This window comes from Diuraphis noxia, unplaced genomic scaffold (assembly GCF_037042655.1).
Source record: "Diuraphis noxia isolate RWA-SAM2 unplaced genomic scaffold, SU_Dnox_SAM2 contig0002, whole genome shotgun sequence".
Classification (NCBI taxonomy): Eukaryota; Metazoa; Arthropoda; class Insecta; order Hemiptera; family Aphididae; genus Diuraphis; species Diuraphis noxia.
In genome coordinates, this window is record NW_028301712.1 from 73037731 (window position 1) to 73056283 (window position 18553).

The 18553-nt window shown below is 25.7% G+C and overlaps 2 protein-coding genes across 3 annotated transcripts in view; one reads left to right on the forward strand and one right to left on the reverse strand.

Moving 5' to 3' along the window:
- The first annotated feature begins 227 nt into the window (after positions 1-227).
- LOC107166288 (uncharacterized) lies at positions 228-5712 on the forward strand. The gene is made up of 8 exons (XM_089220099.1): positions 228-324; positions 407-549; positions 1060-1184; positions 1328-1469; positions 1600-1754; positions 3036-3417; positions 3626-3788; positions 5487-5712. The coding sequence occupies exons 1-8, from the start codon at positions 228-230 to the stop codon at positions 5570-5572; spliced, it is 1293 nt and encodes a 430-aa protein (XP_089076225.1). The 3' UTR covers positions 5573-5712.
- A 4612-nt stretch (positions 5713-10324) lies between these two features.
- Positions 10325-18553, reverse strand: part of Dop2R (dopamine D2-like receptor) — a 334506-nt gene continuing 326277 nt past the window's right edge. For both annotated transcript variants that reach the window (XM_089220100.1, XM_089220101.1), the window contains one exon: positions 10325-16134. In XM_089220100.1, the coding sequence (XP_089076226.1) occupies positions 15920-16134 (215 nt within the window). In that variant the 3' untranslated portion in view covers positions 10325-15919. The remainder of the gene's footprint in view (positions 16135-18553) is intronic.

Sequence of the window (18553 nt, forward strand, 5' to 3'; positions counted from 1 at the left end):
TGCCCATCACTTCATATATTATATTTTACAGTATATGAGCTTTTCTCTACAGTGGGTTCCATGGAGATTAATAAAATATTATGTTAATTTATTTATTAGACATTAAAATATATTATATTTGTTTTTAAAGTCTAAATTGAATATCTTTTATGCCTTCAAACAAATTTATTTTAAATTATTTCTCTTGAAAAAAAAAAACAAAATTTAACATAGTTTCAAATATTATCATGGAAAGAAAATTAGATTATGTGAATTTATTGAAGTTAATACGCAATTTAAAACAAACAATAGACGAATTGGTCTGTAAAAATCACAATGAAATAGGTAAAACTACACAATTTTTAATATTGTCACAAATACATTTAAATATTTTTTAAATGTATTTACTATGTAATGTGATTGCTAGATGTTCTAGACATAGAACGTATGTGGAAATTGATCGAAAACATACTTAAAAAATTTTCAATGGATACCAAATGCAACAACGATCAGCAAATGATATCAAACTGTGATAACGTTAGTGAAATAAAGCACAAAATCCAAAGTAAAGTACGACACAAATTTAATAGATTATAGTTTAGTATTATTTCGTAGAATTTTTGGGCTTTCGTACAACATTCATAAAAATTATTAGAATAAACAAAAATATAATAAAGTATAACATCATAACATAGTACAAATATAGATAAAAGATTATGCAGGCTGATTTACTAAGCTGATCGTTCATTTCATTCTTCAATAATACTGTTATTTAAAATCTGGTATCGACATTTTTAATTTTGAGTTTACTTAATGATCATGTTTTCATATTAAATGGTGTGGATGATTGTAATTTTTATTTATAATAATAACTGTGTTATTATACAGGATTATGAACTAAGCATGTTCATATACATTTTCCTTTGATAATGAATTTATTTAAAATTTTAGTTTTGGAATTTTTAAATAATATAGGTTAAGATTATAATAATGTATGACTAGTATTATAATAGGAAATTTTATTTATATCTACATGTTATTATTAAATATTATCGTGAATAACTGGGCAAAATTAAATAGATGAAAGAAATTATCGATGTCTCTTCGAGTTTTTGCGCTGAAACGCATACAATGAAATGTAATGCAAAGAAAAAAATGAAAGATAATGAAGAGTGTCAAAATATAACAAATGAAGAGAGCGCAAAGTAAATATATTTTTTGCCGACTGATCGTTCATTTTAAGATAACATAATAGTTTTAAATTTAAAACGGTTCTTATTTTTGAAAAAAAAAAAAATAAAAACGAAACATAAAAATAACAATGATTATACATTATTATATTTTATAGTAAACGACAAAACGATTTACATGAAAAATGTGAATCACAATTGAAATTTTATGAAGAATATGTCAAGGAATTAGAGTGCCGTTTAAAGGGATTTATCGAGTATATGATAGAAGGACAGCGATCGGATCAGAAACACATAACGGTACGTTAGAAGATTTTTGGAACTCATAATAAAATATATGATTTTACTTATTATTTTTCGCATGTAAAACGTTAAAGTAGCTAATATCTCGTTTTCTACTTGGCTTGTGATAATGCGTGTGCGTGTGTAGAGGGAAATTTACCTCAAATCGACGATAGAAAAAATAGAAAGGAACGAGTGCTATTATAAGGCCATAGTACAAATGCTGTCGGAAAAATTGGATTATGCGAGGAAAAAATCGGAAACTCGTCAAAAGTGGATCGATGGAGTAGTATCTAAAGCCGAGTTAGTAGTTTTCTCGTATTATGATACATATACTTAAAAGTAAATGGGAATTTTTTTTTTTTTGATTAAAAACATTACATTGAAGATCTTATTATAAATGCGTTTACGATATACAGATGACTAGTGAATTACAATGAAAAGTGATTTGTTACGACCAAGTGAATATTACTATTTGACATTTATTTTACAATTCTATAAATGCTAATGAGAACAAATTACTTTATGAAATGTTTTTTCTCTTATATTAAAAAGTAAATCAATTTTAATTAAACCATGAATTATAAAATATATCAAACTAAAAAAGTAAAATTAATTTTAAAACGAAAGATAGCAAATAATAAATACAATGAATTTATGCATATAAACAAAGTATATATTTGTTTTTCGCTCAGAATGTAATATGTTATATGTATAATTAGCAAGTACATTTTATAAAATAAGATTAAAAACTGTAGTGACATTAATGTTTAAATAATTTCTTACGCAAAATAAAACTGAATGTACTAATTATTACTTTATAAATCCGCAACAAACGTCATTACAGCTCATTAGAATCATTATAAATGAATAAGTAATTTTGCTCTACTCTTTCTTATCTATTTATTTAATGTATAGTAGAATATACGAGTGATTCGTTTAAGATATTTACTATTTCAAAAATATATTTTGTAGATAATTTTAATTCAATAAAAAACGAACTTTTTCTAAAGAATGTATTACCTATGATTTTTTTACTTTTTTACGAAAACATGATATTTATTTGTTATTCTAAGGCAGGATATTTTTTTTGATGTAATTTGATTCACCAAAAATTTTGGACGTATATTTATGAGCTAAAAATATTCGATGTTTAGATGAGCGGAGTAGAGTGGTACTAGGGTATACCTAACTTACTAAATGTTAGTTCTCTACAACTCAGTTCATCGATAAATTAAAATTTAAATATTCATTAGGACATAGGTAACTCATATTCAATAAACTACTCATCTAAATTTTGAAATTTTCTAGATCAAAACACTATGAATTATATTTTGTCTAACTAACTCAAAAATGGTAAAAATATGATAACTTTCTAAAAAATATTATTTCATAAAAACTCGAAATACTTATATTAAATCAATATTTTTGTACACATAAAATATGTTATTTGAAATAATAATTAGGGCCTTGCGTTAAATGGATCACGCACAGTATACTGTAATGTATAATAATAATGTTATTTCTCTATTTTTAATTTAAAAACATTTTTTTTACATTTTATTACACTTTTTCGTTGTAAAGACAACTTAGGTATACTGTCAAAAAAAACGCGACGAATTTGGCGGAACTGGCAGAAATTTTATCGTCGTTCGCGGTCGATTTGTCGGTGTCCGACCGGCTGCAGCATCCGGAAGTGGCAGCGGCATGCGACGACCGAAACAGGGTGGCAAATCTTTCCGGATCTTCTGAGATTGTAGACAATGGCGCTTCCGGATGCAGTCAGCCTATGAGGGTTGCGGTGACCTCGGCGGCAGTCGTCGACGAAACTTTTCTACGCCCGATATCGCACAGCACACCGATTCGGAACCTATCGTGCCGCCATAACTGCCGTCTTAGTTTTTCGACGGGTGACGAATCTGACGATAGAATTGACGGCGATGACGACGAGGAGGACGACCAGATGGTGAACGATTTTTTTAATTGTATTGTTTATAATATTTTACTCCCCCTCTCTATTTACTCCCCCGTCATTCCCTGTTGCTGTATATTATTATAGTTTAAAAGTTGTTTTTTTCGATGAGACACAATAGGTATTTGCAGCGTGGAAGATGAAAAAATAAAATAAACGCCAATTATAAACATAATAATAATCAAAATAACTTTTCAAGTAGGTTTGTCTCAAAACGGCCGCCGCCGCCGTCGAATGCGGACGACCTGAAAACGATGAACCACGTCGCCGATGTTCGAAACTTTTCCGGAGGTCGCGGAAGAGCATCGACGTGAACAACAGCGGGACGGAAACAATGCGCTGTGTTGGTGGATCGAAGCTCACTAGTGAGTGTAATAAATATTATCATGTTATACTATCACATTGATCGATCGCATGCTATATATTATATGCGTATACCTACTCGGAATTAATAATTCACAACGATTTCGTGAATGTCGTCTTGAACAAAAATCTTTCAAACAGCAAACCGTCGCAAATAAACGATTTTAACGTGTTTAACTAAATATTTTTTCACATGTTGGTCAAATGATAAAATCATCTACCTAGTTATAGATGAGTGATTATTATTATGATAGATCATTTAAAATAAAATAATTTTTTAAAATCTAACATGTATTCTTAATTTTGTATTATATTATTATATTTAAACATTATTTTTTACAATGTAACCGTAGACACTTGATTATTAATATTCAGAATGTTGAGATGCCTTTGATTAAATATAGCAAAAATTAATAGGTATTTTGATAGTTTATAGGTAGGTTTTGAATATGAAAAATACAGACTTGAGAAAAATACTTTTAAAAAACATTTAAAATAAATATTTTAGTATTTCATTTAAATAGAATTCGGAATAAAGTACTAAAAATACTTTTTAGTTTTTGTTTTAAATATTGAATGAATGACCCTTTATAATATTTGAAATTAGTACCAACTACCAACATATTATAGTTTAATAATGCTTTATATAATATAATTTAAGTAGTTGATACATTTTTAAAATATGTTTAATATCGTTAAAATTTCCTGAAAAACAAGAAAAACAACTAATTATTGTAGATAAAAATTATTTCAAATAGTTAATCTGCAGAATCCTTTATTCAGATTACTATCGAAGAATGGAAAATAGTATAGAAAGTTCAAAAATGTAAAAGGTAATATTAAGAATATTATGAAGAGAATTGCCAAATCCACAAATATTATTGAAAATCAAATATTTCAATCCAAATTACATAACCAAATAATCAAGCCCATAATACTTTTCCAATGATACTCTCCATAAAGATATATCTATATAGCAACAAAAACTTCTTTAACATTTTCTACTAACACATGAATTCTAATCTTCTCAATCACCTCAACCCCTTTTTTTTAAACTATCATCTGTTACCATTATTCCTGATTATCTTAAAAGACACCTTAAACAAATGTGGTGCCGACTAACCCCTTCCACGTTTGCATGGGAGACTCATCTGGTCTGAAATGTTATTTAATTAATGTACCTAATTCTTTTCTTTATAATATTTATTGTAAATCCTCAACATCACTTGTGCTTATTGTAAACAATTCTTTATAGATTAAACAATTACTAGATTAAAAAAAATAATGAAATAATACTGAAATGACAATTTATTAATTAATACCTAATTGGTGAATTTTAATTCAATTTAGAATATTATGGGCTATAACTATGTACACTCTTAGATTTCAAATAATAGATGACTAATGAACTTAGTTCGTTCAAAATTTAAGTAGCGATATTTTTTTATTGATGTTTTTTAGTACAAATTCGGATTTTACACGTATGATGACGTACCTATTTATTATATAAACATAATAATATGTTAAAATAGCGAAATATATCAAAATATGTTTTTAGTACTACATAATAATAAATTATGTATTCAGGATATTTAAAATTGTGCTAAATATAATATAAGCTGATTGAATAATAAATGATTTGCTATTAGTCTTTATGATATGATAATATTTAAGATTATGATGGGATACATATTGTATAGAAAGAACGCTGGGAACTGCAGAAATGTGTCCGGTAAACCGCGTTTGCTGCTGCAACCAACTAAATTCCTCGAAGAATCAATTGTAAGTGCCTGCAAATTTCAAATAAAATCAAGCGGATGGAGAAAAATATATCCTTAAAAAGGAGAATATTTTTATATAGCACGCGTCATTTTACTATAAAACTGCTGCAGCTGTAAAATACAGATTTTCGCATATATATTATACATCGGCATGTATGTCATAATATTATTATTGTTATTTATTGGAACACTCAGGAAAAAATACAAATATTATTATATAAGATACACATGTAACATAATTTATTGTATATTTTTTATTTATTTATACGTATACACGCATGCCTTGGCAACGTACTGCCGTTAAAGGCGTCGCGTCGGTCTGATACTTATATCTGTGCACAATGCACATCGATGAGTTGAGAGTCGAATATAATATTTACACTCTTGGCATTCATGTGGTTCTATAATCTGGCTTTTGATACTAGTTTTCTTCTCTGTTTCCGTTTATTGCGTCTTTTTCACGTAATTTAGTCCCCTTCCAACACCCTTACCACGATTAGTCTGCAAAACGCGCATGCCACCGATGCACATCGTATAATATAATAATTCCATTTACGTGACTAAAATATGCCAAGAGAAAACATATTAAAATTATAGTAACATTTTACCAGATTTAATATTATTATTATTTTTATTATTGTGTTCATAAATAATTTTAAAATGTGTTTCATTTAATATCATATTAGTATGAGCAGATATAAAGTATAAGTATTCCACTAAATGCAATAAAAAATACCAATAGTCCAATAATACCTTATTCACATCTAGTTGAGTTACACGAAAACTCAAATAAATACTACACTAATTTATGGAACTTATATTGTGAATTGCCATTGGCAACATATCGAAAACTATATAAAATAAATAAAATTATTGTGTGGTGTGTGATTAAATACGAGTTTAATGTGGAAAAAAATTAGACGTATTTAATATACTCAGAATTGGTCACACGAACGGAAATATCTGATGAGGATATTTAATAAACATCTATTATGTCTTACAAGCATCTCAAATATCATAGAAAAGGATATAGATACTATTGTTAACTGTCTATAATTTCACTGAGGCTAGTGATAAAGAGATTCAACTTATTGAAGAAATATTGAACTAGTATACGAACAGTAAAAGCTTGGATATCTTACAGTCATACACTGAAAATAATATTTCATATTTATAAAAAAATGTATTAATATTTTGGTGCTATATGGTATTTATAATAACACCACAATTAGTATTATAGTTATTGAAATGTTAACAAAAAAAATACTTAGATATTTCCTAACACCCCCTCTCCAAATTTTGGATTCAAACCAAGGGCTTTCGATCGTACTAGTTTGTGCATGAGTTTCATCGTTTGTACTGAAACCCTAAATAAATTAACTTATCTTTTTTGGGGAAGGGGTTGCCAGAAAAACAACTTTGAAACTTGTATCAAGTATTTGTAATGAGCATCAAGTACTTTGAAAGAGCACCAAATATTTGTAACGGGCACTAAGTACTTGTAACTAGTATCAAGTATTTACAAATTACAACCAGCAAGCATATCTATCATATCTTAAAAAATAAAAATTATAATAAAAAAAAGCTCATAGTTTGAATCCAAAGTTCAGATGCGTAGATGTTAGAAAAAATATGTTTATCGAAAAAAAAATATTATTGACATTAATTTAATTCAGATTTATTGAATGCAACATTTTGCAGGAAACGGATCAATAATTTTTTTTTTTTTTCATGATAAACCGTTCCCATAATCTTATATAACTAAATAATGTTAACTAGTAGAAGACTCTTTGATCAAAGTATACCAAGATGCATACGAGGTACCTAAAGAGATGTCCTATACATATAATACATGCATGTATTATATTCTTATATTAGAAATTAATGTTCGTGGTTAATTGTTTGAAACCTATTAATTAAACGAGTTTTTTCTGTTTAAAATAATGTTAACGCCATTCAAGTAAACATTTTTCGATAATTTTTACTGTTTAAATTTGTTTATATAATTGCGTTATTATAAGGTCTAACTTACTGTTGTCGTCAAAATTTTAGCATTTGGAGAGTGATTTACGAAATGCTATGTTTGAAATAAAAATACTTCAAAAAGTGTAACCAAGAAAATACTTTGAAAAATTATCACTCATGAAGTTTAATTAAATAAAATTATTGTTATGAAAACTACAGAATAATAGTTATCAACTCTGAAAGTGGATGTCAAATCCATCAAAAACAGGAACTGACAACGTACTTATTATCTTCTATATACAATTAATTCACAATCACAACAAGAGTTCATATTTTATATCAAATGGTGCGTTATACGTAAAAACTGTCAGCTGGTGCAATATATTATGAGCAATTATTGTAATATACAAAATCAACATTTAAAATTATTATAATATATTTTTTTTTTGAGAATGTTCTATACATATTATTATGGCGAAATGATACTGAATTGATTATATTTTTAACTATGAGTTTTAATAAGGTGCTGAATATTGTCTTGATTTTATCACCCGGATAATTTATTTTATGTAGCCTTGCTCGAAACCAATAATTCAATAAATTACATTTATTAATTATAAGATCAAAATTTAAAAAATATAACACATCAATTTAATATACAACATTTTTTATAAAATAGTTGTATTTATTTTAGTATAATATTATGGAAAAAAAAATAAAAACTAAAAACTAATTTATAGCTAAGGTAAAATATATACGTTTGGCACGATCACCATAAATAATACAAAAATGTCAGCAATAATTTTGGTAAGAATTAATAAATATTATTTTTATATTCTTGTGAAACTGCATACAATTATTTGAAATGTAAGACAATTTTTTGTTAGTATAAAATATGTCTTATGCAATTTTATAAAATGTAATCAAATTTCCAAATAACGTATCGAACTTTTCACGAGAAGTTTTCTACAGTTATGACTTTTATGGATTAGCCTTTAAGATAGGTGTGTTGTTAGATTTTAACTAAAAAGTAACAGTATATCTAAATGTTACATATATTTATTGTATCATAATATCATATTATTATAAAGGTCAGTAGTTAACAAAAAGTAATTTACCATAATGCAGTTTGCAAATGAGTGATGAGTAATGGCATGTCGAATTTTCCATTAATATTGTTTAAAAACAAGAATACATGAAAAAGTTTTGTTTCTCAATATAGTATTTACAATTATTTTGTCAGAACCTATGTTTTGTTACAATGCGCATATATATGATTGAATATTTGTATTTCAACATGAATGATAATTACAATTTATCTATTTAATTTATCATTTTATATATTTATTATTTGTTTAAATTTTAAAAAAGTAGGTACAGTTTATTTAAATTTAGATGAAATATTACGATTGCAGAAGTTATATATTATACCCTTAGTATATTTCTAAAATAAAAATATATTTATTAGTCAAAACGTATGATAATAATATGTTATTTTGGATTTTATATTATAAAATATGATTTGAATATATAAATAATAAAACATTTATAACTTTTAAGAAAAGTCATTGTTAGAAATTAAAACGATTAAAGATTTTGTTATATAATACAGGAATATTGTTAAAATCATATGGATATTTCAATTAAATTAACATTACAATGAATCGTTAAAAAGATATTTTAGTTGAAAATCGAATAAACTAGATGTATCATTGTATGCAATATCATCCCACAGAAAATTGTTTCATGCAATATTTTGTTTAAGGTTCAAAACATAATAATAATATTTAGCCATGTAGGTAGGTATGTCATCAAAATAACTGTTGTGTTGTAATCTAGCATTAAATTATCTAGTATCTACCTACCTCTACTTAATCGCAGAGCCACCGCGACCGCCTCATTGATTTTTAAATAACCTGAAATGCGCAGCAGAGCGTATAGTTACCGCGATGGTAACATAAAGTATAAGATTTAAAAAATCTCCTGTATAGCCAGTACACGTAAACTGGAAACGTTTAAGTGCACAATTCGTGTAATGCTGTTTTGACATTTAGTCGAATATTATTATGTACGTGCGTGAGTAAAACATACATATACCTATCTCATATAACTATATACTGTACCTATATTGTATACGGGTATACAGGTATGATATCATATAGGTACATAATACATAATACATTATGCTATTACAATAAAAATAAGTCGATATCTTTATTATTCTCGAGAAATGAAAAATTCTCTTCGTATACCTAAATATATTATAGGTAGGCAGGTAGGTATATGAATTGTGCATAGTACAACGAGTATAGAACGCGTGTGTATTAAATATTTGATGAGTCGACTTCAATTCCCCCTACGCTCTCGATTGCTGAAATCAGTTTCTTCAGCAGTGGATTTCTGCGATATTCGACGTATTATTGTTATATTACCTATATCAACATAATATGTGATATGATTTCAAAACAACACGTATTTTTAAAACGATAGTCACTATTCGTTTGTATTAAAATACATGTTACGTTTAACCTAACCGATGTTTATTATTATTAATATTATATGGGAGTGCGACAATTGCGCATGTGTGAATATTGCTTCACGAGTTAGATTAAAATACCTGTACAAAAAATTATTAATTCATAGTTAGGTACATTATAATGCATATGTCTAAAAATATAACACACTTTTATATCCTCTATAGTCTATGATGACGTAATCATCCCGTAAAATACAAAAATCTCATTTAGTAAATGTTGTTATATTATTATGACATAATATTATGTTCGAAACATACTGTATCTAAAACTAATAGGTAACCGAGACATTGCACCGTCTGCAGTACACGTCTTTATACATTTAAAGACCAATATCATTCGAGGCATGAGATTTACCTCAGAATTTCCAATAAAAAGTTATCCGCAACAGATGTCCACAACGATTTTTCAATTGTCAATATTTTTATTTTACAGTATTATTCGTTTGTTTATAGTAATTGTACAGTTTAAATATTTACACCACAATCGTAACTTTAAAAGCTAACTCCACATGTTATAATAATAATAATAATAATAATAATAATATAATATATAAATAAATATACATTTATGTAATTTATATTTTGTAAATTATGTTATACATAGACTAGATTGGAAATTAAAATTAATAATTAATATGTATGATTTTGATATATTATAATTTTTAACAATAATAAAAAAAAATAATAATAACAACAAATTATTATAATATAATAATATAGCTTAAAAACTCATATAATTAAAAACGAAACATTAATAATAATAATAATAAATAGGTGTATTGCGTATTATAAAAATTCTTATTATTTTAACGTTAGGTATACATACAATATTCTGTGCGCGATTTAATTAATCGACCAGAAAGTAGATAAAGTATCTCCATATGATAAAAAAAAGATAGTTTTTTAAACGTTTTAACATAATACATAATACATATTTATAGGTAATAATATATACAAGATTCAATAAATCAATGAAGTTAATAGACATAATAAATTACAATAACAACAGAGTTTTCAAAATATTCATTGATGAATTTTCATTGTACAAACTTATTGACAAAAATTAAAATCTTAATTAATGAATATTATTTCTAATTACTTAATGAACATTCACATAATTTATTCCGTCGAAGTTTTAATGAAATACATTTTTTTTCTTTTGCTCTAACTTTTTTTTTAGTCAATAATAATTAAAATATACGATATAGCAGCCAAACCAAATGATTAAATTAAACGGACTTTTGTTTTTTAAATATATTTTCATCTGTTAATCAATAAATATTGAACTGTTTAATGTTTATGATTGTAGTTGATGAGTATTAAAAAATTAATGGGGTTATAATATAAGGAATTATCGTTTTATTCATAAGCATAAAAAAAAATTATGATTTTAAAGAAAATGATATTTTATATGTATGGAGTTTCACTTGAGGTATATAGTATACATACCCTAGTTATAATAAATAATAAATATATAAAGATATCATATTTGATTATACTTTTAGAAATATATGGTATTACGTGAATGCATTGTAAATGGTTTGAGTTACAATGTGTAATTATAATATCCTGTTAAAATTAAAATTAAACACTTAGGAATAACAACCAACCTTAAACAAAACAAATTTAAGATATAGCAATAATTCCTATATTAATAATAGGTGTATTATAATAGTTATAACAATATTACAATTATTATTGTTATGGAATACTTATAAGTAACAACATGTATTCGTAATTTAAAATAAAAATAAATAAAAGATGTTGTGAATGATTAATACTTCTACTTATTTATTTATTTATTTTTTAACAACATAAATAAAAAGTATCAAGTCAGAATATCTCTATATATATTTTTGGTTTATGTTTTAGTTAATTCTTACAAAATACATTATTAGTAATAATTTAGGATTTGGTGATTTAAATTATGAAAATTATGGTCAATAATAGTATTATAATATATTTATACTATTATAACATTAAATTATATCCTGGTGTTATCATTTCTCTAAAACCTGCAATATTTTGCTTCTACAAAATATATAGTAATAATCAAAGACAAACTTTGCTATCTATTTTTTGAGCAAAAATAATCAGTAGTCTAAAATTATATTTCATTATTCTATTAAAATATTAATTGGATAATCTAAACACGTATACAAAATAAACACACGCACACATAATTATATATCATAATATTTATGTTATAAAATTAATAATGTTTGGTTATTTGGATACAAGTTGTATTCACCCAGATATTATGTCATTAAAATAAAAAAATAAAAACGAAGAAAATGAGAATAAAATAAAAGGAGATGGTCAATATAAACACGTATTTCTTGAACAATTTTTAGGAACTAAGTATTATGATTAATAGTTGATTTGAGAATATAAGAACTACATTCATGATTTTTAGTAATTGCATATTATATTAAACCTATATTTATTGATAAAACGGTCAGAGTTCACAATAATCAGAAGTAATTAAAACTGAAAAAATAATAATTAATGCATTCAAATTTACATATTGCAACCTACGACTTAGAACTTATCAGTGGGGCTAACATTTTAATGCATTTGTATCTTTTTTACGGAGAATGCCTTACATATATGTCACTATTTAATAGTGATATCAAAACTAGGTATAAATATTTATTTTTTTAATTGCAGTTTCAAGTTATTTGTGACTTTTTGAACAAATTTGTAAGAGTTGTGTGATTCATTTCAATTTGAGCCCTACTTATGAGACAAATAATATTGCATGTTGAATGCATATTAAATTAATATTGTTTTGGATCATAGTTCTTATTTTTAAATCATATCTCATTATCTAATTTTTAATTACTGAAATTATTGAAAACAATAATTTTAATAAAATATTTTTAATTTTTTGACAAAATTGGGCACTTATAGTTTATAATTGGTAATTTTTTGATGAGAATTATTAATAGAATTGTAGCTGAACGTGAACAATTTGAGTAAAAATCTTTAATTTGATTCTATAGGAGTCAACCTTAAGCGTATTTTAAAATGTCTTCTCATTTGTAGTTATTGTTATTATAACGTTGTAATTTAGTATAAGCATACAAACAATTCTCGTTTTTCTAGCTTTATGCAATTTAAAAATAATTTTGTTTTCAGGTAAGTTTACGTGTTTATTATTTTCTCGGAATACTCTAGCAGGTAGAATAATAAATTGTTATTTTAATTAAACTTTTATAATATGTTTAGACTATAAAATATTGTTTCGACATTATGAAATAAAAATAATTGAAAAAATTAAACGGCTTTCAGATTTGTTTTGTATTTTACTCTCGTAGTTTATAAGTAGATAATTTAATATACTAATTTAAAAGTGATATAATATAATATAATGGTTTTCTAAAAAAATAAAATATTAACCATACTCTTTTTTGTAATTGAAATATTATGAATTGTGTTTTCGTGTACAATGCATTCACCCCATAACAACTAAAGATCGTATATAATATATAAAACTACACGAAAAAAATACAATAATTACTTGTACCTTCATAATATGAATCTACAGAAAAAAAAATTAATTAGAGATTATAATTCATTGTATTTTTAATGATAGTAAAAATTGATAACTTATTGCATAATGATAACATTTATATTATTAAAGGGTCTAAGAGCGTTTAAACCAACCTAAGAATCAATTTTTGGCGTTAGTCATTTGATTTATCTCACTACCTATGAAAAATATAATTTTAATATAAATTCTTTATTTATTCATCAATTTATTCGATAATAGGTAAACGAGTTTTTAATTATTGGTGAAAACCCTATATTTTTGTTTGTCAATTATTGTAAAGATAGTTTTAAGTCGAAATAAAACGCCATAATATTTGAAACTCAACAAAGTGGTTATTATCTACTTTATAATTAGATATGTTACGAACCATAATATTTAAGGTCGAACCTAACCGAACCGAACTTTTTTTAAATTAACGAACTCGAACAGATCCGAACCTACACACTTTTAATAGAACCCGAACCGAACCGCACTCTTCAAATATTTTATCGAACTCGAATCGAACATTAAAAGTTAAATTGGATATTATTTTATTTAATATTTAATATTTATTTATTTATTTATTTATCGTTTAGCCACAATACCTCAGAATTATTGAATAAAGATTTTACTACTATTTACTTAAATACTTTAAATACTTTAATAGTTAATGATTATTATGCATGAGATTTTTAATTTTTAATTATTAACATGATGATAACTGATAAGAAAAAGCGATAAACATCAATATTTAAAACAAGCAAACATTAAACAACTGATATTAACCTATAAATTATTAATTATTTAATAACAATTCCATCGACTTTTATTTTTATTTCTCTGGTTCGATTATCGAACGGAACTATTAGATATTTGGTTCGGTTCGATTATTTGGAATTTCCAGTTTGGTTCGAAAATCGAACAGTTCGTAAAATCTCTATTTATAATGATAATATTATGATAATATTGTTGGAATATGTATTGTGGTAGTCTTCATATTTGTCGGCTTAAATAAATCGAGAAATATTTGGTTCGTTCAAAGTTTGTTGTACACGTATTTTATAATATTATATAATATTGAGATGACTGAAATAACAATATGAACAATATGTTGGTTTTTTAAAATGCAAGAGCGTGTGATGAATAACGACGATTTTGTTCTACGGTTATATTGGATTAGGGATAAGAAGTTTAGTAGGTAGTTAATATTTTGGAGTTGTCTTAAAATTCGTATATTATTATTATCATGCGAGTTGACCTATACAAATCTGTTTTAAATTTCAAACTTATATTAAAAATACATGTATTTAACGAATTAAAACACTGACTGTAGCAGATGTAGGTAGTGTATATTCAGTTGTGTGTGTCAGTTTCTCAAAAGTGTCCGTAGCTTCAAAAATAGAATGCAATTATTAATATCTGTTATTAAAAATATTTTATTCAAATTTTTAATATTTTCTATGCAGATAGATATCTCTTTTTTTACTTATAACTGTTAGTATTTAATCCTCATAAACTCCTCATCCTTATTATTATTACTAGGATCCGGGTTTTAATGAAAAATTCGTTATTTTTAGTCTAGGACAATTCATTACAAGCACATACTTTGTTTCATGCATTAGGTACTTCAAAGAAAATCTTTTTATTGAATTTTATAGCATTTCTGATCATAATATTAATTTTTAGTCCATAATATATTAATATGCTCTACAACCTTTTGTAAAAGCTGTATAAATTAAGAATTCCAAAATATTACACTAAGAAATATTGTTTTCGTAAAATTTGCTTTAATAGCTTTTAAATATTTTTTACTTCGTGCCTGATTTTGGCATTTTGTTTTTGTACTTTATTATTGTTAGTTTAGTTAAGACAAAGAAGAAATAAAAATTCTGAATGTTGTCGTTTAGCCTGTTCGCATAGTTTACTGCCTAAAAAAAGAATGTCGGTAATTTTTCAAAGGCATTATTGCGTTGAAAAGAAATTTCGTTTATTTTTGATAACATGTAGGTATTCGTAGTTTTTATAGCATTCAAATCCGGGAGCTAGTCATAAAAAGATAGCTTTAGTTATAATAATAATAATAATATGATAATTATTTAACAATAATTAATGATACGATACAATAATAGTATATTACAGGAAGTAACTGCTAGTGCATACGACTGCACATGCAATTATTAATAATATACGAGTGATGCACACACACACCCACACACACACACACACACACACACACACACATGTGAACAAACGGCAGCAGCGTCACTTGCCACAGACGTTCGTTGCAAAGCTCTTGCCGGTGCCGTCGGCCACGGGTCAAGTGCCTATCCGCATGAGTTTTTTGAACGCTTTCCGGAATTCCGGGTTAAATATCGTATATATCACTGGATTGACGAAGCTGTTCATGTAGCCTAGCCACGTAGTCAGTATGAACATCCGGACGCCGGGTGAACACTCCTTGTCCAGTTTGTGGCAAATCGCGTCCAGTATGTTGCACGTGAAGAACGGCACCCAACAGAATAGGAACACACCTGAAACACGAAATGGTATTTTTATGAAACTGTTTTTATAACAATCATGTTTTCAAGGGTTGTGGCGAAGGAGAGTACATCTCGAGCTGAACAAAATTGTTGTTTTTTCGGGCGCCACTAATAAAAGTATCCGGTGATATATAATATATATATATATATAAGTTTTAAATAAAACCAGTGACATGGTATGATGAAAAATTAAAGAAGGTTAGATATCTAAAAATACAAATAAATATGATAAAGGTCGTCGCATTCTCTTTCTTACAATGAATTATTCGGTGGTCCCTCGGTTTCCGGTCCCTAGTATAATAATTTCGATCCCTAGGACAGGGTCAAGTCAACAATGTTATAGCATATTATACTTTTTGTATATACAATAATTGAATAAACAATTTATAGTATTTGAATAATTTTTGCGACCAATTTGTCGGTTCAACCCATTTGTTTTTGTGACGACAAAAATATTACTCGAACGGGCATCCAAGCGAATCCATTAAGTTTTTATATACTTTGATCTTACGTTAGGTGGAGCTGAGATCAGTAACACAAATAGCGATACGCTTATATATTAAATAAAAATTATTATGCACTTATACATCTATCCTTTATCTAAACTTCACTAATTCACTATACGTAATATTGTTGAAAGCTATTCCAAATTACAATTAACTTGTGGTTCTGTAATTCAGTTTATCATAACAATAATTATTTATCATTAATACTTTTAAAATATGCTCATTAAATATTGACTTTGCTACAAATAAAAATATCCCATTACTTTGCTATAACAATTATTTATGATTAACTGCAAAACTAATAAATTATTATGTATAAATTAATAATTATTATTTATAATTTAATTAATTATTAAAATACTTATTTTTTTTACTGATATTAAATTTAAGTCATCTCTAATTTATTAAAAATAAAATATACTTAATATTCTATACAATTGAGAATATTAAAAGTGCCTTCAGATTTGTGATTATATATAGATTCAATAGTTGACGTTTACAGCGAAGATGGTCTACGGTAACAACATTTTTACAACTATTTAAGACATCGATTAAAATTATACGTTCACTGGTTTGTCTAATGGGTTTTTGGTTTTTGTATGATTCTTTATTTAGAATCTCCTTGTAGGAGCTTAGTTTTTGGCGTTTTCTGTGGCTTAAATAAAGTAAATAAGTCTTCAAATAATTATTAGACTATAATAAAACTGCAAAATAATTTAGATTTCGTCCTTTTTTTTATTTAATAGTTAATCCTTAATTTTTAGATATAAGATTCAAAAGTGATTTTAAAGGTTTAAATGTATTTTTGTTCTAATTTAATTTGTATGGGAGTGTTGTTGTGTATGAATGTTACACAAAAAAGCATTTTAGCAATAAACAGTGAAATTAATAAATAATAATACTACCTACTAAACAAAATGTCTGTAATTAACTAATTTCTGTAACTAATGGCCATAGATGCCGGGTTGTAAATATATTTTTGGATCAATAAAAAAAAAAATAAAAAAATATATTGTTATTCAAACGAAATGAAAATCGAAAGAAAATGAAAATAAAGTGTGATTACCCAGAGTACTTACGCAAAAAGTAAATTATTCATATTTATATTGTTAGGTATATCACGAAACATGTTCATATCTCTGTATGGTTTAAGTTTAAGAGGATTTCACACCTACATGACGTGTTGTCTCCATCTTACGGACGTAAAACATAGATAATTTAATGTACAAAATAATTATCTATTTATTAATTTTATTTTGTTTATCTAATAAATTTGAGTGAATTACAAGGTATTATCTTCTTGGATGTCTTTGGACCTTTCATTGATATTTTAATAACAAATAAATGGAATTATAAAAAATAAATAACATTTATGGAATATATTGAAGTAAAGAAATTAATAAGTTAAATAAAATAAAAATAAAAAAGAATATATTTAATAGTCTAAATGTAAATGTTAAAATCATATTTACTTTATATTACGTCAAGAAAACTTTTGTAATTGTATTTTATTCAGACGCCAATTGTTTGAATTTCAATTCATATATGTATTAGGTATGACGATTGCATAAATAAAACTATTCATGAATAATCTTTATATTAAAAATAGAAAATAAAATATGTTGACACATACCACTTCTTTAAATTGCATAAAAATGTATGTAATATATATATATTAAGGTACCTAATGTAAAAATTCCTAAAATAGATTTTTTTTATAGAAATCGTTGTTAATGGAGAAAATGGAGATGCACTTATTTGACAAATCACCGTATTATAATTATATAGATTACAAATTCTTGATGCATCCTGTAATGATTCAACTATTGAAAATCATATGCATACATTTTCGCAAGCATAACAATCGTAATAATTGTTATTAAAATTTCTTCGCTATAATAAAA